The sequence below is a fragment of the Bidens hawaiensis genome, unplaced genomic scaffold, assembly GCF_021521415.1.
Source record: "Bidens hawaiensis isolate Kalapana, Puna unplaced genomic scaffold, B.hawaiensis_p1.1 tig00048170_1, whole genome shotgun sequence".
NCBI lineage: Eukaryota > Viridiplantae > Streptophyta > Magnoliopsida > Asterales > Asteraceae > Bidens > Bidens hawaiensis.
Genome location: NW_027498621.1, coordinates 56965 through 78044, shown reverse-complemented (window position 1 = coordinate 78044; position 21080 = coordinate 56965). Strand labels below are relative to the sequence as shown.

Here is a 21080-nt window from a genome sequence, read left to right as displayed (position 1 = left end):
CAGCCCAAGCAAGGGCTTTGGGCCACCTATTTTCTAAGACCCCAAAAAAAAAGACCATATCTATCTGAACTTCTATATTATAGGCTATGAATTAATAAATATGTTTAGCCCATGCAAATAGAATTTTCATCGAAAATGATATGTTTTTTTTTTTACTTATTTTTAGGATGTGAGTCGTTTGACTATTCAAAATCCAAAATCAATATCCATAATCATCTTTCCTTTCTTTAGAATTTTTATCACCTTTAGTGTGAATGCTCATTTTTAGTTTTACATACCATAGATAGCCCATGCCCCTTTGTGTTATTTTATATATAGTAAACATATCTATGGTAACAAATAACTTCGACTTTTAAAACCATTACACTAATACTTAAGTCGTTATTATGAAAACTGCTACTACAAAGGCTACACTTGCAGATGAAAACTGTTATTATGATAAATCGTATTTTGTATCAATTACAATATGTTAGCAATTTTAAACGTCTAACAATCCAATTTTAAACGCACAACCATATACGGTAAAAAAATAACACTTTTTTGCACGCAAAGGCAATAACGAAGCTAAGTAAAAAAGAGTCCCCAATTTTTCATTCGCTTTAGGCCTCCAAAAAGGTTTGGCCGGTACTTCGTATCGAATAATTCACAGTAGTGTATCAAAATATAAAAACACAAGTACAGGGAACTCAACATTTATTTATGTATAATCTTAAACCAAACAGGGCTTGATCCATTCTGCATTCCTTAAGCTAACCGAACCAATAAAGAAAATAAAGTGGATTGAAATAGTCAAATGCAGATGATGACTTTTGCCCTTTATCCATTCTGAAGGTTGCTAAATGTATCATAATGCAGTGATAAGTATCCCCATGAAGAAGACAGCTTAAAGTGAAATGACAATGATACCCTCACAATGCAAATCCAGTAATAAAATTTAAACTGATTAATGATTCAACACCACATTCTATCACCTTTATGCCATTATTTTTGCTGGTCTCATGAAAAAGCTATCAGCAAACTTGCCCATGTATTCAATGGTGTCAATCGTTGCAGGGCAGGTTGCATCTGGTTCTGGATCATCACAGATAACAAGACACCCGGCATCTTGATCCTGCAAGCCTTTTGCCCACATCATCTGTGTCGGTTTCTTTTCCAACATCACCAATAATCACCACAAGAACACTCCCCATTTTCAAATTTATGAAATCTATTTGCATCTCTTACCAAAAACACTTTCTTTGATATCTTTGACAAACCCTTTATAAACTCGTGACAATCTCCACACACTCTTAGGTTTTTAAAAATCCGAATCAACCTCCTCTCGTCGTTCTCGTCATGAACCAAAACGATCCCGATCGCCAACTTTTCACTATGAACCCTCAAGCTCTCTTCCCTTGATTCCTCCTCCACATCATGCAATGAAAACCGCACTTCATAAGCATAATGCACTTCTTCCTTCAATCTTTTCTCAATTTCCTTCAACTTTTCATGGATTCTTGGTGTTAATGGATGTCTTTCATCTCCGTTGTAGAAAAAGTGGATCGCTTTATCAACCTCTACCCAACTTTGACCACCAACTTTCTTTAGCCCTTTGACTTTGACCGACTTTCTAACACGTTCACTTTCTTTCCAGAAGCCAGCATTCGCATATATACTTGACATCATCACATAGTTTACAACACTTACATCATCCATTTTTAAAAGTGTTTCACCTACTTCACGCCCCATCTCTAAATCCCCGTGTACTTTGCAAGCACTAAGCAAAGTTGGCAAAATACCTGAATTAGGCTTCACGGGCATGTTCTTGATAAGATCTCTAGCCTCTTTCAAACGACCCGATCTACCGAGGAGGTCAACCATGCAAGCATAATGTTCCACGTTCGGTTTGATAGTAGGGTCGTTGCATAATCTAGAAAAATATTTGTTACTCTCGTCAACTAACCCAGAGTGACTACAAGCCGAGAGTATAGCCAAGTAAGTCACTTCATCGGGGGCAAGATTCTCCAACAACATGTTCTCAAAGATGTTAGCAGCTTCTTTCCCCAAGCCAGGTTTTCCGTAACCTGTTATCATGACCGTCCAAGATATCACATTCCATTTGGGCATTTCGTAGAACACCTTATCCGCGTCTTCTATTAAACCACACTTAAGATACATATCCATAACTGAATTTGACACCGACGTGTCTAGACCAAACTGGACCTTTTTCATGTACCCGTGCATTTGTTTCCCTTGTTCAAGAAGAGCAAAATCAGCAAAAACCGCCATCACACTTGAGAGAACAAACGCGTCAACCGGGATATTGCTCTTCCTAAGCGCCGCGTACGACTCCATAGCCTTTGATAAATTCTCATTTTGAGCATAGCCTACAACCAGTGTTGTCCAAGATATCACACTCTTCCTTTCTACTAAATCAAACACCTTTTGTGCCTCAAATAAACACCCACATTTTGCATACAAATCTATAAGCGAACCCGCAACAATTGTTTGCTTTGACAACTGAAACCCTGTAGAAATCAAAAAACCATGTATTTGCTTCCCGGCCCACAATTCCCCTATACCCGCACAAGCTTTTAAACTGCTCGTATAAGTAAACTTATCCGGAAATTTCCCTTCTGTCCGCATTTCTTTAAACAAAACCAAAGATTTATTACCACTATGTCTACCCGCATACGCTGCTATCATTGCATTCCAAGCTATCAAGCTTCTCTCAGGCATTTCATCGAACACCTGGCCCGCATCATCAACTCTCCCGCATTTTGAATACATATCAATCATCGAATTCCCCACCACATTAAACCATTCAAACCCACTTTTACAACACCATCCATGAATCTGCATACCATTTTCACAAACACCCAAAAAGCCACAAGCTTTAAAACTGGTAGAGAAAGTGAACTCATTTGGTTTAACAACTTTTTTTTTTTTAATAAATATTGATCCTTTTATATATAACACAAACCGAACTACATCTGGATAATGGGTAAGCGAGCAACAAGCTGCGCCGCTATCCCCCTTTTGAATCGCAAAGCCTATTCTACTAAATATAAATCCTTGGTTCCTCGGGCTCTGCGAGTCACTATGGACCACCTTTTGCACCCGCTCCAAGAAGCGAACCGCCTCGGGAGCTAGGGATCCAAAAGCGAGCAACAACAGACTTTGCCATTCTACATAACAGCATTAACGAGCTTCTGGCATCACCCAGATTCAAATACCCACACATAAGAGACGTCCAAGTAACGTTTCTTTGAAGCATTCCGTCGAACACCTTGTGTGCAGTCTCACACCTGCCGCATTTTCTGTACATGTCTATGAGGTCGTTGTTTATCATCATGTCAAACCTGTAACCCATCTTTAGAGCTGCAGTGTGGACCTGCAAGCCTTGATATAGAAGCAGGTTCTTTGAGCAGACTCGAAGAGCTGAGCAAACATTTGCCTCTCGTTCATTGTGAAAATAACCTTACATAAAATCAAACGGTTGCCGGTTGGTAATAATTTAAAAAGTTGAACATCAATGTAATGTTCGTATAGGGGGGTTGGTAGTTCAAAAACAGAACAGGAAACCGAAATCAAGTTTAATTTTGGTTTCGGTTTTTTTTTTTTTTTTTTTTTGATTGAAAAAACCGAATGGTAATCATTGGTCGAATGTAGTGAATGACAACTTAAATAACCAATGTTTATTATTCGGTTTTGAATATGAAAATCAAACGTGAATGTATTATTACTTATTAGTGTTCTAAAGTGAGATTTACTAGGTTTATCAAGCTTCGTTTTAATGATTTGTAACAAAATAAATAAATAACTAAACAATAAAAAAAATTAATATGGTGATCAGTGGCGGACCCAGGATTTTTTTCCACTGGGGTCCCCTTTTTTCGGTGTTCAGATTTTCACAACCAAAGGTTAAACTTTTCGGGTCGGACATCGCTCGGGTCGGGTTGGGACAGGACGATGAAAACATAACGAAATACAATATCATAACAAATATATATGTAAATAACTCACAGATTTTAAGTCAGCCCTAAAATTGAAGTTTCGAACTTTATTTTTAATGATCCTTGCTTAGTTAGCCCTAAAATTCAAGTTTTAAACTTTATTATCAATGTTCCTTGTATAATTAGCTCAAAAATTCACGTTATAAAATGCTCTATATCATATTATGTAGTGTTGAAGTAACTAATTTCTTACAAAATTAACAAATTAGACAGCAGCCACGTAGTTTTCATTTGGATTTTAAAAAAATGAAAGATTTGGATTGAACCAGAATTGAATTCATTTGGATTTTAAAAAAATGAAAGATTTGGATTGAACCAGAATTACAAAATTAACAAATTAGACAACAGCCACATAGTTTTCATTTGGATTTTAAAAAAATGAAAGATTTGGATTGAACCAAAATTGAACACAGGACCTCTTGGTTATTAAACAAAAGGATTTACCACTACACCAGTGTTTCTTTTAACATTATGGGGTCAAACTAATTTTTCTTATGGGGTCCTTGCAAAATTTAATATGCCGAATCTATTAATTTTTTAAAAAAGATTGGTGTCCGGGGACCCCGACCCACTCCATGTGGGTCCGCCCCTGATGATGATGCAGATTTAAAATTGCGAGCTTCACACCCAAGGTATATGTGTTGCAATAAGAAAATTATGTGAAAGATGGTAACCAAGGGCGAAGTATAGTTAGGGCCTGTGTGGACCCAACCCCCATGTTTTATTGCGCAGTAGTGTAAATTACTCGTTTTCATCTTAAATTTTTTATACGTAGTATAAATTTAGCCGTTTTCGATCGAAAATTTGAGCCCCCCGCATTTGTGAATTTTTAATACATTTTGAGTCTCACCCGATATCTTCGTCTAAGCTTCGCCACTGATGATGACATGATATGGTATCACTCTTGAACTAATTGTTGGAGTTTACACTTGATGATACGCTGTATGTAGTAGATTTACTGATAAATGTATAATTACATGATTAAGTGAGACTCATTAAACATTGTAGCTAACTTTACACACCCATATTAAACATTTTTATATGAGCATGTGAACAAGGGCGGACCCACATAGACTGGGTCGGGGTCCCCAGACCCTAATCTTTTTTTTAAAATGTAGACGATCCGGTATATAAATTTTTTCAATGATCCCATAAGAATTATTAGCTGGACCCCATATTTAATGGCAAGGCTGATGTAGTTGTAAATCATGTTACTTGCCAACAAATTGGTCACAAGTTCAAGCATTATAGAACCCGTTTTTTCATATTTTATTAATTAAAATGAAAACTACAGATTATGCTTGTTTATGCTTGTTTATTGGGTAGTTTAGTAAAGTATAATTGCTTAAGTCTAGTTTTTGGATGGTAATTGACTGTATTTTTATTTATTTATTTTTTTATTTTTATTTTATTTTATTTTACTAATTCTTCTTAAAGTATTTGCATTTTTTGTTCAACAGAGCAACTTATGACAAGCTAATTGTTCCTGCAGGATATGCATTTTTGTTCCTGCATATGCATTGTTATGCAATTTTTGTTGTCATTCTTTTCTTATGTTCTTTATGATCAATAGAATAAATTTAAGTTTGAAATATATTAATGCATGTTCAAATGGTGCCATGTATTCTTTGTGTGCTATGAATTTGAATTCAAAATTTGTGACTTAGTTTCTTAAAACTTGATTTTTATGGCTAATTACACAATGATCATTAAAAATAAAGTTTAAAACATGAATTTTAGGACTAACTTAGAATTTGTGACCTAGTTTGTTTAGTTATATTTTCATCATCCCGACCCGACCCAAAAGGCGACCGACCCAAACATTTTAACATTGGTTTGTGAAAAATCTAAAAAACAAAAAACATAGGACCCATAGGGAAAAAAATCTGAGTCCACCACTACATGTGAAATAACTTGCTAAGTTGTGAAAATTGAGAAATTATCTTATGTTTTAAATTTAGGTTGTGCATGGATATAAGTATATAACATCAACACTATAGCCCTACAATGAATTATCATATGCTTAGGTTGATAAGTGTGATACGGCGCATTTTGCATCTAAAGAAAAATGAGACTTTTAGGTATCCTGGTCTTATGGTGGATACATCCTATGTCGTATTTTTCTTTTGTTTCAAAAAGTAAAGTATGTATCATTTTGGTTTACTGATTATGAATATCTACTTTGAGGTTATATATCTCACGTCACTAATTCAACCATCTTATTTTGTATATAAATCCTTAAATTCAATTCGTAATCATTCTTTTTACCATTTCTTTGTATACTTAATTAAACTTATAAAAGGGTATAATGACACACGTGTTACAAAATAATAATCAAACCAAGAATAAATACCGTCTTCACACGTGTCACAAACAATAGTCACACGCGTATAAGAGTATCTTAGATACTGATCACGTAAGCATCGTCTTCACACGTGTTCGCATTAATGAATCATTTAAATGAAAATTGCAATCTCATTTTTCAAAAACAATCTTAAAAAAATTAAAATTAAATGAATTCATACCTTTATACACTTGACAAAAACTTAGGCCCCGTTTGTTTTTTTAGAGATTTAAGTCTGAATCTGAATACCACATCTGAATGTTAAGAGGTGGTTCAAATGTTTGAAATCTGAATCATTAAGAGGTGGAGGCTAGAGACGAAACTCTAGTCGTCGGAGATGGAGCCTAGTCTCCGGGTTAGAAGTTAATGGAGGCCGGAGACAAACGTATGTTATTTTGGGTTAAGAGGTTTTCAGACCCACTAAAAGCTCTTACTGGTTCAGATGCTATTAAGACGCTGAACCTCTTAATGCTAGAAAAAAAACAAACAACCCCACGTCTGATTACGTCTGACCGAATCGGACGTTTTCCTCTATTCAGAGAAAAGAGGCAGAAACAAACAGTGCCTTAATACTTACTCGTTTTTCCTAATTTGCCAATTAACATATAAAACAAAGCAAAGGTTGTTATTACTTATTACATTGCAGGTTTTCATGAGTAATATTATTATTAGGTTACATATTTTACTAATAAAAAATTATCCGTATTTGATGCAGTAACTACTAGTATCGCTAACTATATAACCCCAATTCAATATTCTTCTTCTTTCTTCAACTGTATCGCTCATCCTTAAAATATACAATTATATACACCATCAATCAATCCAGTTAAGAACTTGTAGATGAATCCATAGCTCCATGGATTCAGACGCAGGTATGGAATCCGACCTGCTATCTCGTCTCGCAGCTAATCATCTGTTTCTAGGTCAAATCGAACCGTTCAGAGCTTCAATCATCGCTCTACGATCTCGAAACCCTGACCTAGCTCGCTCAATTCTTCAAACGGTTGTTTCTAATGGCGGCCGTTACGATACTATCCTGTTTGGTACTAGTTGTTCTCCGGCTTTGTTAACTTATATGTCTACTCTAGAATTACTTCAGTTTAGTGACTGTACATCCAGAGTCTGGAGCTTTGATTCTGCCGTGTTGCGTTTGCGTGCCGAATTTGTGTTGTATGTTCAGATTGTTGTGTCTAGGGTTTTGGAAAGTAAGGGGGATAGTGAGTTAGGTGTTAATGCTGCTGAAGAGTGTTTAAGAGTGTTGGATAAGATTTTGGAAGTAGGTTTCGAGAGGTTAAGGCCGGATTTAATTGAATCGGAAACGAGAGAGAGTGAGGGAGAGGGGAGTTCTGGTGGTGGTGTGGATATCGAAGAAGGGGAATTGATGTGTTTAAGAGGAGTGATTTTGGGAAATGATGTTATTTTTGAGGCGTTGTGTGAGAATATAGAAAAACAGGTTGGATGGGTTCAAGGGGATGATGATGGTGGTGGTGATGATTCGGGTTTGGTTGGGTCTCCTGCTGTTCGAGAAGAGGGTAGAGATGAGGATTTTAAGGTTTTTAAATTGATACAAAGATGTGTTCAGATGGTGCATTTGGAGGCCGTGAAGGAGTGCTTGAAGGAGGGTGACGTTAATGGAGCACTGTCTCATATTCAGTTTCTTCGTTTCGACTACGGGGTGGATGAAGCTGATTACCGGTATGCATGAGCCATGTGGCAGTTTATTTTAAGATTGACCTCCAGATTTACAGTTTTTATGTACGTCAATACAATTTGGATTTATGCACCTTGCTAGATGTTTTCATACTCTTCTTAGTTATGACACTGCAAAAATGCTAAACATGGTCAAATATTGTATCTCACTGAGCTATAAGTTATATCGACTCACCATTTATATATAAAGCCTTAGTTAACTCAAACTTGGATAGCACCTCAGTTAGTTCATAGCTCTTAGTATGCTGATATATCTTGGCTCAGTTCTTTTTCTTCCATTTCACAGCAATGATAACTTAAATAAGTAGTAGTCTTTATCAACTTACTTTTTTGTTGGTTATTTATTTGTTATTGTCTTGTGATGTTGAAATAGCATGGTTTTGCAAGATCTCCTTAAGAGGGTTTTCTCAGGAATGGTAGCCTATGATGACACTTGGCTTGCTACTCGAAGTAAACTCTTGTCAGTATATGAGAAAGCACTTTCATCAAAATCCTCTAGTCTTGTTCACATGATACAGGTATGAGGCTGGTTTCTACATCTATGTGTTACAGGCTTGCTTTAATAATCACACGCATTTCTACAATACATTTGTTTGCATACATGCCATGCACATAAATGATGTGTAATTACATCATGTGCCTTTTGCAGTCCATTCAGGAGGAATTGCTCTCTGATGAGATAGAGTCACATAAAGTTTCAAATGGCAATCAGATTCCACCTCCTCTTGCACGGCTTTTAATTCAACAAATGACACCTGGTGACCAAACATCATCATTGAAGTTGGCAGTCTCTGCATGCATGAGAGACATGTATCATTATGCTCGTATCTCAGGACTGCATGTACTTCAATGTGTAATGGATGTTGCTCTTTCTGCTGTAAAGAGGGAACAACTTCAAGAAGCTAGCAATGTATGCAAAATTCTTCAAACTCATAGTTTGTGTTAAGACCAAATCATTCTAATCTGGTTTTATGGCATTGTATTTTTATATAGATTCTTTCATTGTACCCACAACTTCAACCTCTTGTGGCTGTTATGGGCTGGGATCTTTTGCCTGGTAAAACAGATGTGAGAAGGAAGTTGATGCAACTTTTGTGGACTAGCAAGTCGCAAATTCTCAGGCTCGAAGAATCTTCTCTCTATGGTAATAAATCAGATGAGGTATTGTTTTCATTTCCAAATTTAATCACACAAACATATATATTTATAGGGGAAAGTTAACGTACAAATGAAGTTAACGTGCTAAACGTGAAAATCAAGTAGAGTAATTTTATATACAAGTAGAGTAATTATGTAATTAATCTACTTGTATATATGATTACTCTACTTGATTCTCAAATTTAGCACGCTAATTTCTTTTGTATTTGATCCAAACCCTATATTTATATATATGTATATAGATATATTCTTGCTTTGATATGGAATAGTTGGTATCGAGTATAACTTGTTAAGTTTGACAGGTGTCCTCTGTTGAACATCTTTGTGACTTTCTATGTTACCAGCTTGATCTGGCTTCTTTTGTTGCATGTGTCAATTCTGGACAATCATGGAGTCTGAAATCATCATTACTCTTGTCTGGAAAAGGGCATACGGAGCTTGAAAACCAAGATTTGCAGTTGGACCCGTTTGTTGAAAACCTAGTTTTAGAAAGATTATCGATCCATAGTCCCCTTCGAGTGAGTTTGTAAACTTTATTGTTTTCATAGCACTTTTTTTCCCTGAATTTTACATTTTTCTTCATGAAATTATATATGTACATCAATATGCAACGAGTTATTCATTTCGCTTTCACATTAGGTCAAAATTACTTGTGAGCTTTCGGATATATCTGGTCCAATAATTTAAAACTCTTATTGTAATTGTTTGATGAGGTGTTAGTTTACTTATCTTTTTTGTACAGGTTTTGTTTGATGTAGTTCCAGACATAAGATTTCAAGATGCTATCGAGTTATTTAGCATGCAACCAATAACATCTAATTTAGCAGCCTGGAAGAGGTAGCGCCCAATTTCTTATATGGTTTAGTAAACTGAGTGTCTGCCTCAACATTTTAGGGAGTATCATTCTCATACAATGTACTTGTTATTTCAGTTAACTATTTGTGTATATGGTAGTTGAATCATAGTGATAGTGTATGCTCAATCTCTACATTCGAAGCCTATGATATCTTTGTTTGCTTTATGGTTTTGCTTTTCATTCATAGGGTGAAAGATGTTGAACTAATGCACATGCGTTATGCGATGGAGTCTGCTGTTCTTGCTCTTGGATCTATGCGTAATAGCAAGAATAATGAAGTGAAAAGCTACCAAATGGCACTTTGTTACTTGAAAGACCTCAAGATTCACTTGGAGGCTATCAACAATATTCCACGCAAGGTTATTTATTTGTCCCCTTTTCCGTTTAATTGAAAAACGGCAATATTGCAGGCCAATTCACCTTGACTATATTCTACATACTGAATATGTTTTAACCCAAGCTGACCTGTGACCCAGCCCACCCATCTGCCATCTCTAATTTTCACAACCCAGGCTAATTATAACCCTTTTCAATGCTGCAGATAATGATGGTGAACATAATCATCTCACTTCTGCATATGGACGATCTCTCTAGAAACGTATCATCATTTCCACTACCTACCACACATCCTGACACTAGTGAGGAAAATGGTGGTCCCTGTACTAATGAAGACAGCAATAATATGGTCATATCATTCACAGGGCGGCTTCTTAATATATTGAGGCAAAATTTGCCATCATCTGTTACTGATCAGGAGATTGCAAATGATGGAAATGTCCCTACTGATGGAAAACAAGCTCTAGAATGGAGAATTTCAAAGGCAAAGTCTTTCATTGAAGATTGGGAATGGCGGTTATCTATCTTACAAAGTCTTCTTCCATTGTCCGACCGCCAGTGGAAGTGGGAAGAGGCATCAACCGTGTTACGTGCCGCCCCATCCAAGCTGCTGAATCTGTGAGTTTGTGTATAGATAATTGAGAGATTGTTTATACCATTTTATATACAAGCTTGACCATAGTTTATTGCTTTATTATTATTCAGTTGCATGCAGAGGGCAAAGTATGACATTGGCGAAGAGGCCGTTAACCGTTTTTCCCTACCTCCAGAAGATAAAGCAACTCTTGAACTTGCCGAATGGGTGGATGGAGCCTTTAAGAAAGCATCTGTATGTACCTAACCTCTTAGTGGATATTAGTCGCCACTGTTTTTAAGTTTTTAAGTTTATGCAAAAAGGCTATATATTTGTGATTTGCTAGGCTGCGGATGCTGTTTCTCGGGCTGCAGATGGAACTTCTGTGGTCCAAGAATTAGATTTTTCTACTCTTCGTGCTCAGTTAGGTCCTCTAAGTGCGGTATGATATTTTCCTTCTGTCATCTCTATCTCATTTTCTGTTTCTTTGTTTTAAAGTGGATACATTTTGTTAAATGCCATGTGAGAGCTTACATTTTTATGTTTCTTGCCAGACTCTTTTATGTATCGATGTAGCTGTAGCATCTTCAAGATCTTCAACTTTGTCCCAGAAGCTTCTAGATCAGGCAAGTGAAAATTACTTCTTCCGTTCTACAAAAGAATAGTTGTAGGCATTATAATCCAACCGCAGGGGCAGATCTAAGGCATGTGTAGGGTGGGCCGGTGCCCACCGTCTGCCTGCCGGAGTGCCGTGTTTCTAGGTATGCGTTAGTATATAACGGGTCAATGGTTAGTGAGTGCCCACCGTCCAAGGACAAAATCAACCCTCTCAAATTACTCTCTGTAGACATAGAACTAGAGACTAAAAAAAGATTGAAATTATGCAGGGGTATTCCGGTGGTGTGCTCAGTCACTGATATCGTTTAAAAAAGTGTTCGAAGAAGATGACCTAATTGATTTATGATATATTGGGCCTTTTCTAATTCACAGCCCAATATGTTGTCTAGATTAAAAATACATTGACTTGGTCAAAGAAAAAACAAGTAAACTCTAGTTAATTTAGTATTACCACACTGACTGAAACTGCAAATCTTATTCCTAGACTAGATAGCATGGAAATTATCATTAGGGAATTTGATGAGTGTTTAATAAGAAAGTAGCTTTGGATATAATTTTATTTGTTAGATTATCTAACTTACTTTACATATAATATGAAATGTGTATTTTAACTTTTAAAGGGTGATATGCAAAAAAATTAAGTTACTAGCTTATGTGCCCCGGAAACTCATTCTGCTATGGGTTTTTAGAATGGCTGGCCGACCCTGTTCTCTTTGACCAGCCTCATTTTTTTTACTAGATCCATTTGTGCCCCCCCGTAGCGAAAATTTCTGGATCCGCCTCTGATCCAACCTACTACTCTTAAAACACATTTATTACTTCTGCTTTCTTTTAAATGCTTATTAGAATCATATGATGCTTGTCGTAATCAATGGCATCAATGCATAGGTTTTGCAATGATACATTGAATTAATAAATGTGATGGTACAGGCTCAAGTTATGCTGGCAGAGATCTATCCTGGTCGTGCTCCTAAGATGGGTGCTACTTATTGGGATCAAATTTATGAAATTTCAATTATTTCAGTTGCCAAACGTCTTCTTAAACGTCTTCAAGAATTGTTGGAACAGGTCGGTATTCTCTATATGTTTTCTTAATCACAAGATGTTTATTATACTGTTTTATAGTTTAATGTTAAGCAACATGATTTATATACAGACCTTTTAGTATAAGGAATACCTTATTTACATGATATGATTACATTTTTAGGAGAAGTTTCCGGTACTTCAGGCTCTTTTAACAGGAGACCTAATAAATACTTCATCAAAAGATTTCCAAAGGCAAGGACATAGGGAGCGTGCTCTTGCTATGTTACATCAAATGATTGAAGATGCTCACATGGGAAAACGACAGTTTCTTAGTGGTAACCTCTTTGTTCCAAGCAGTGTAACTTATTAATAGGAGTTACATAGTTTGATTCTTTGATCATTTTTAGGTAAGCTTCATAATCTTGCGAGAGCTATTGCTGACGAAGAAAATGATAGAGAATCCAGGAGGGCAGAGAGTTTGTATCATGATAAAGATGGTTTGAATCATGACAAAAATGGTGTTCTAGGGCTTGGATTGAGACCCGTGAGTCAACCATCATCAGGTGGTGAAAAGTCAGTTGCTTCAACATCATATGATGTTAAAGATGCTGAAAAAAGAATATATGGCCCGTTGACTTCTAAAGCTACAACATATCTTTCCCAATTTATCCTCCATATCGCAGCAATTGGTGACATTGTTGATGGCACAGATACTACTCATGACTTCAATTATTTCTCTCTCATCTATGAATGGCCTAAAGATGTATTGTTACATTTCCCTGTCTTTCCGTCTCTTTCTAATTCTCTTAATGATTTTTCCAATTTATGTTTCCTTTTTTTAATGTTTGTTTACAGCTGTTGACTCGTTTAGTGTTTGACCGGGGTAGCACTGATGCAGCCGCAAAGGTGGCAGAAATTATGTCTGCTGATTTTGTACATGAAGTGATTTCTGCATGTGTGCCCCCAATATATCCACCTAGGTCTGGTCATGGCTGGGCAGACATTGCAGTAATTCCCACATGCCCTAAAAGTAATTCAGAATGTAAAGTTCTTTCACCTACTTCAAAAGAAGCCAAACCGAGTTCTTATTGTCCATCCTCTGCCACACCTGGAGTTCCCCTGTACCCTCTACAGTTAGACGTGGTAAAGCATCTCGTGAAACTCTCCCCTGTTAGAGCTGTGTTAGCATGTGTTTTCGGGAGTTGTATATTATACGGTGGGGGTGACTCAACCATATCAAACACTTTAAATGAGGGCTCAGTGATGAAACGCGACGCTGACAGATTATTCTTTGAGTTTGCACTGGATCAATCAGAGAGGTTACATGTTTATTCATTTATACTGAATTAATTTAGTTTGTTAGTGTTTTTTATGTAATGACATTTAACCTTCTGTCTTAACGAGCAGATTTCCAACCTTGAATCGATGGATACAAATGCAAACTAATCTTCATCGAGTTTCAGAGGTTGCTGTAACTGCTGAACACACGTTTAATGATGGAAGTGAAGCAAAAACTTCTGTAAAGCGTTTTCGTGAGCACGATAGTGATTCTGATTTAGAACATGATGATCTGGCAGCAGGCCCCACCATATCTGTTCTTCCCGAAACCACAAATGAAAGTGGGATCTGGAAAGATTCTCCCAAGTCAGAAAGTGTTGAAACTGATACAACAGTCTTCCTTTCTTTTGGATGGGAAAACGAAAAGCCATATGAAAAGGCTGTTGAAAGGTACACATGTTTTTTTTTGGTGTATGTTTTTATATTAATACTGTAGTATTGTCTAAACTTCTTGGTGTTGCTCACTCCATATCATTTATGATAATTTTAGATTGATAGAAGAAGGAAAGTTAATGGATGCTCTTGCTCTTTCTGATCGATGCTTACGCGATGGTGCTTCGGATCATTTACTCAAATTATTAATTGAACGTGAAGAGGAAGATCATGCTGTTTATAATCGATCTGGTCATTCGACTTTTAGGATACCAAGTTATAGCTGGCAGTATTGCTTAAGGTTGAAAGATAAACAACTTGCAGCAAAACTTGCCCTCAAGTATGTATACTGGAATTGTTTTTTAATTCTTATGCTTGAAAAGTAATTGGTATTAGAACTAGAGAAAGTTTCTGATTCGTAAATGTTTTCTTGCATTGCAGATATTTGCATAGATGGGAGTTAGATGCTGCTTTGGATGTTCTCACCATGTGCCACTGTCACTTGCTGGAAAATGATCCTTTTAAAAATGAGGTTTTTATTACCAACTCATGCTATATAAGTTGTAAAGATGGCAATTATGAATAATAGGTTTACAGGGGTTGTGTTTTATCTCCAATGGGTCAAATAAAAATATAGCTAAAAGGGGAATGAATTGAAAGTCACCCAAAGTTTATTTTAATGCATACATCTAACATCCTCCTAAACCACTTTATTCAAAGATTTAGATTTTTATTGAAAAAAGTGTTAGTTACTTTATAAAAGATTTTAATAAAATGGACAAAAAGTCTCACACATGCGTGTTATGTGTACTTTGTACAGGTTGTTCAAAGGAGACAAGCTTTAATGCGATACAGTCATATACTATCTGCAGATGAGCGTTACAATAGCTGGCAAGAGGTTAAATACTTAATAAAAAAATCTACGATATGTTAAAACTGTTAATAATTATTCTTGTTAATTGCTAACTACCATTTGTGATCCACTTTTATTGATACATTAGGTTGAGGCTGAGTGTAAGGAAGATCCCGAGGGTCTAGCCCTTAGGTTAGCTGAAAAGGGAGCTGTTTCTGCTGCTTTAGAAGTTGCTGAAAGTGCAGGGTTATCAATAGAACTTCGTAGAGAACTTCAGGGTCGTCAACTTGTAAAACTTCTGACAGCGGACCCAATAACTGGTGGTGGGCCTGCTGAAGCTTCACGGTTTCTGTCTTCTCTGAGTGATTCAAAAGATGCTCTCCCAGTTGCGATGGGAGCAATGCAGCAATTGCCCAACCTTCGATCCAAACAATTGCTTGTAAGTAGACGGTGCAAAATGGGTGGGTTGGATTGGGTAATGAATCACAACTGGGTCAGGTCAAAACAGCAGTTTTAAAGCTGGACAAACAACTCGGGTTGGGTTTATACCTTCTTTGTTTTTCCGTTATTAAGTATATGTTTGTTTCTGTGTGAAGGTTCATTTTTTCTTGAAAAGAAAAGACAACAACTTAACCGAACCTGGGCTTTCCCGCCTTAATTTGTGGGCCCTAGGTCTTCGTGTGTTGGCGGTCCTGCCTTTATCATGGCAACACAGATGCTCTTCATTGCATGAGCATCCTCAACTGATTGTTGAAGTTTTGCTGATGCGTAAACAACTGCAATCTGCTTCTATGGTACCTTAAACAACAAGATCTCCCTTTATATATAATAATCACATACCAATGTTACATAACATTTGGTGTTAATTAATTTGTTTTCAGATACTTAAAGAATTCCCATCACTAAGAGACAACAATAAAATCCTCACATATGCTGCTAAAGCAATTTCAGTTACCATAAGCCCACCTCGACGTGAGTCACGGATACAAGTTTCAGGCCCCAAAACAAAGCAAAAATCAGGAACCCCTACACGCTCGTCTTTTTCTAATAGTTTAAGTAACTTCCAAAAGGAGGCTCGCAGGGCTTTCTCTTGGAACCCAAGAAATAGTGCAGAGAAAACCACTCCTAAAGAAGTTCAGAGGAAAAGAAAAGGGTTGGGACTTGCACAAACGGATAGAGCTACCTGGGAAGCAATGGCTGGGATTCAAGAAGATCGCGTTTCATCATACACAATGGATGGTCAAGATCGTCTTCCTTCAGTTTCTATTGCTGATCAGTGGATGCTCACTGGTGATATAAATAAAGACGAAGCTGTTCGGTCTTCTCATCACTATGAAAGTGCACCCGATATCATTCTCTTCAAGGTACACATAATTTAATATATAAAATAACTTATTAACATGTAACGTGTTCACTAATGGAATTTTGTACATTATACAGGAACTGCTTTCTCTATGCTCAGATGAGAGTTCATCAGCAAAAGGTGCTTTGGATTTATGTGTTAATCAAATGAGAAATGTGTTAAGTCATCAACATTTGCCTGAAAACGCATCAATGGAAACTATTGGTCGAGCTTATCATGCTACTGAGACATTTGTTCAGGTATCCATGGTTTCTTTTAATGATTAAATGATTATACATAGCTATATATGAACTAATAGCAAGCTTGTTTGGTGTATACAGGGGCTTCTATATGCTAAATCTCAAGTTAGAAAGCTTGAGGTTTCTGGTTATACTGACAGAAATAAAGACATTGAAGACGCATCCTCTGACGCAGGCAGCTCTAGTGTTGGTAGTCAGTCAACTGATGAGCTGTCTGAAGTCCTTTCACAAGCTGACATGTGGCTCAGGCGAGCTGAGCTGTTGCAAAGTCTTTTGGGATATGGAATTGCTGCTTCTCTTGATGATATTGCTGACAAAGAATCATCTGCACGATTGCGTGATCGATTAATTCTTGAAGAACGATATAGCATGGCTGTGTATACTTGTAAAAAGTGTAAGGTATGTATGATATATACCCATATTCCAATTTTAATTTCAGTTTTTCTGTTATCTAATGTAATAATTCTTTGTAAGATTGATGCATTTGCTGTATGGAATGCGTGGGGACTTGCTTTAATTCGAATGGAACACTATGCTCAAGCTCGTGTCAAATTCAAGTATGTTAACCTCAGATTCTTTCGCAGATCTATACTTGTAAAACCTTTCTGTATCAAGTTCTTTGATTATAAATTGCTTATTATTGTTCACAGGCAAGCACTTCAATTGTATAAAGATGACCCTGCACCAGTTATTCAAGATATTATTAATACAATTGAAGGAGGTCCGCCAGCAGACGTGTCATCTGTCCGTTCCATGTAATTAAGGCTACCAACTTAATGCTATTAAGATCATATTATTAAGATTATATTACTAACTTCAATTTATGCTGAAGGTACGAGCATTTGGCTAAAAGTGCACCTGCAATTTTGGATGATTCTCTTTCTGCCGATTCATATCTTAATGTTTTATACATGCCATCTACATTTCCACGATCTGAGAGATCCAGAAGATTACAAGCTTCAGATGGTAATTCTGTTAATATTTCAGAATTTGAAGACGTTCCACGCAGCAACCTGGATTCCATTAGATACCTTGAATGTGTCAACTATTTGCAAGAATTTACACGCAAGGACTTGCTTGATTTTATGTTTAAGCATGGCCATTACAAGGATGCCTGCATGCTGTTTTTTCCTGAAAACGACGTTCCTTCGCCACCTCAACAACTGCAACCTGCCATGTCATCATCGACCCCACAGAAACCAGATCCACTTGTAACTGATTATGGAACAATTGATGATTTGTGCGATCTGTGCATTGGTTATGGAGCCATGTCTGTTTTAGAGGAAGTAATGGCTTCTAGAATGTCATCCACAGAAACAGTTGATGTGGCGGTGAGGCAGTACACATCAGCTGCACTTAACCGCATTTGTGTGTTCTGTGAAACTTATAAGCATTTCAACTACCTTTACAGATTCCAAGTAATTCCTATGTTCTGTTGAGTTCAATCTGTCAAAACATATAATTCCCTACTAATCATATCTTTAATTGTATATTAATGATTCAGGTGATAGGTCAGGATCATGTGGCTGCTGGACTTTGTTGTATCCAGTTATTTGTGAATTCATCTGCCCTGGATGAAGCTATAAAACACTTGGAAAATGCAAAGGTAACGGACACTTTTTTGAATCAATAATTACATCCTGTGTGCTTAATTACCTTACTTTTGCGTGTGAAGATGCATTTTGATGAAGCATTGACAGCAAGATCTAAAACTGGTGGCTCAACTAAAGTTGTCACCAAGGGTATTCGTGGAAAAAGCGCATCACAAAAACTTACAGAAGAAGGATTAGTGAAGTTTTCTGCCCGAGTTGCCATGCAGGTAGTTTGTTGTACGATTTTGTGTCTTGCCACGTATGCATTTTGATACATGCTAACATGTTCTTGATGGCAGGTGGATGTTATAAAATCCTTTAATGTTACAGATGGACCCCAATGGAAATACTCTCTTTTCGGAAATCCAAATGATCCAGAAACTTTTAAGAGGAGATGCGTGGTAGCAGAAACTCTTGTTGAGAAGAACTTTGATCTAGCTTTCCAAGTGATTTATGAGTTCAATCTTTCTGGTAACAACTGCATCACGAGTCATACCATTCAATTCAGTCTCACTAGTATTTTAAATAAATTAGTTACAATATTCTTATTCTCTGAATGAATGTGCAAATCCAGCTGTTGATATATATGCTGGTGTGGCGGCATCACTTGCTGATAGAAAGAGAGGTGGTCAGTTAACTGAGTTTTTTAGAAATATTAAGGGCACAATTGAAGATGAAGATTGGGACCAGGTAATTAATCATGAGTCTGCTCCTATAATAGCTCACATGATTAAGATAGCATAAATTGATGTTTGGATGCAGGTTTTGGGAGCGGCTATTAATGTATACGCCAACAAACATAAGGAACGCCCTGATCGTCTTATTGACATGCTAACTAGCAGCCACAGGTTAAATTTTCATACACTAAATACCATTTACCTGAAAATAAATCTTGTTCTAAGAATCTAATACATTATTGGAATTCAGGAAGGTTTTGGCTTGTGTGGTGTGTGGTCGCCTTAAAAGTGCTTTCCAGATTGCTTCTAGAAGTGGAAGCGTGGCTGATGTTCAGTATGTTGCACATCAGGTATGCATTTTTCATGTTAATGTTTGGTAACAAATTCTATAAATTTGTATGAAAATATGCATGTTAAACTAAGCTAATAACACGGATGAATGTTGCAGGCGTTACATGCAAATGCACTTCCAGTGCTTGATATGTGCAAACAATGGTTGGCTCAGTACATGTGAAGTGTGGCCCACCAACCCCGAAAGCCGGTTTTATTAGGTTTGTAAAGTCCAATGCACATTTTATAGCATTTGGCAATCAAGGGAAAAAAAGGTTTGTGTTTGTGCAGAAGAGAAGCTAGAAGAGGTGTATATATCATTCGGACTGTTTGTGAATTTTCAACACCATGATGTAAGTTTTGCCTTCATTTTGATCTGTAGGTGAAGGGTAGATAATATTTTGACTTTTTGGTGTCAAAATTTACTACATTTTGAAAAAATAAAAGTTGTTTTGCTTTGGTAAACATTCATTTACAGAAACTATCTGTGGCTGGTTTTAAATTGAATTTTTTAGATGACTTTCTTGAGGTCAAACATGTCTCTAGAAACTAGACTTTATGATGCTTGTGCTTTTTATTACGTGATTATTGATTTTCCATGAAAAGTAAATAGACTTTTGGGAACAATATAATCGACGCGACCATGCGTAGTACACATGTATTAAAAAATCTACAATAATTGAGAAATAAATTTTAATTAAAGAAAATTGTTCAACACCTAGAAATTCAGTGTCAACGCTGATAAGGGTTGACAATTAAGACATTATTGATATGTTAACTGCTGAAGAAAGAAACAACTTGTTTGTAAAATATGTAGTAATCTTATGATAATCTTTTTTAAGTTTCATCTATTGGAAATTATTCAATTGCAAAAGGCGAAAGTGTATCTTATTATCGTTTTTAGAGCATCATGCTATGCACGGCCAAATTACCGAGTGACACTTTTTAAGTAATTAAATGTGACACCTATAAAAAGTTACCAGCAAAAAAACAAATACTGATGCAATTATTAATTAACCTTCCCCTAAAATACTTATGTAGAATGAATTTTTTAGGCTCGTATGCAAGTTTGGTTTTTATGCTTATAAAGTATGTAGTATTTAATAAAAAAACAAAATAATCAACATATCTAAGTACTAACCTTCTCTTAGCTATTTGTTATGCTATTCTAGAATGTTATGCCGAACTATACACGTAAAAATGTGGTTTTAGAGCCGAACGTCTCGATGAAAGCAAGCTCCTCTAAATTAATATGAGTACAATAAGTATTCTTAAAAAAATATTATTTCATATCGCATTTAAAACAAAGTTCCCAAATGCCTAGTAGCAGCCTCGACTTTGTAACACAAGCTTGCTAATTCGACTCTGATTTGGTGATGGAATTAGAAACTTTTATGAAGAAAGGAAACTCGTTAAGCTAAAATAGGTTGGGTCAAGACATGCCGACTAAAAATTAGAAACCGTCAAACTACATTAACAAACAAACAAACACAATAAACCAATCCCAACAAACTAAAATTAAATGAAGAAGCTAGAAGACGAAATATATCATATTATTCCTGTTGTGGTGGACCGTGCATAAAAGACCAAATTGTGCCCCCTTATGCCCTGCAATGGCTTCCTTTTTTCACAAATCTGACTCGACTTTATGTGTCAACCTGATTAACCTGTTTAAGACACGTATAAAACATGTAAGCTG

At 36.4% G+C, this 21080-nt stretch overlaps 1 protein-coding gene and 1 pseudogene across 1 annotated transcript; one reads left to right on the top strand and one right to left on the bottom strand.

Moving 5' to 3' along the window:
• Nucleotides 1-657: 657 nt before the first annotated feature.
• Nucleotides 658-3447, bottom strand: LOC143597372 (putative pentatricopeptide repeat-containing protein At3g15130; annotated as a pseudogene).
• A 3713-nt stretch (nt 3448-7160) lies between these two features.
• On the top strand, nt 7161-20124 carry LOC143597374 (uncharacterized). The gene is made up of 34 exons (XM_077075889.1): nt 7161-8034; nt 8423-8567; nt 8699-8959; nt 9043-9210; nt 9510-9725; nt 9950-10044; nt 10251-10422; nt 10605-11017; nt 11105-11228; nt 11320-11415; nt 11528-11599; nt 12522-12659; nt 12799-12952; nt 13025-13380; nt 13473-13936; nt 14025-14345; nt 14446-14667; nt 14769-14859; nt 15148-15225; nt 15329-15619; nt 15777-15974; nt 16062-16544; nt 16621-16782; nt 16864-17181; nt 17257-17339; nt 17433-17537; nt 17615-18200; nt 18287-18388; nt 18458-18601; nt 18674-18845; nt 18949-19064; nt 19137-19222; nt 19302-19401; nt 19500-20124. The coding sequence occupies exons 1-34, from the start codon at nt 7196-7198 to the stop codon at nt 19563-19565; spliced, it is 7437 nt and encodes a 2478-aa protein (XP_076932004.1). The 5' UTR covers nt 7161-7195; the 3' UTR covers nt 19566-20124.
• Nucleotides 20125-21080: the final 956 nt, after the last annotated feature.

What these genes read in the sequence shown, in the direction of transcription:
- LOC143597374 (XM_077075889.1), top strand. Translation starts at nt 7,196, where the DNA reads ATGGATTCAGACGCAGGTATGGAATCCGACCTGCTATCTCGTCTCGCA. An exon ending in GTGGATGAAGCTGATTACCG is followed by an intron (nt 8,035 to 8,422) that starts GTATGCATGAGC and finishes ATGTTGAAATAG; the next exon opens with CATGGTTTTGCAAGATCTCC. An exon ending in AACTTCAAGAAGCTAGCAAT is followed by an intron (nt 8,960 to 9,042) that starts GTATGCAAAATT and finishes ATTTTTATATAG; the next exon opens with ATTCTTTCATTGTACCCACA.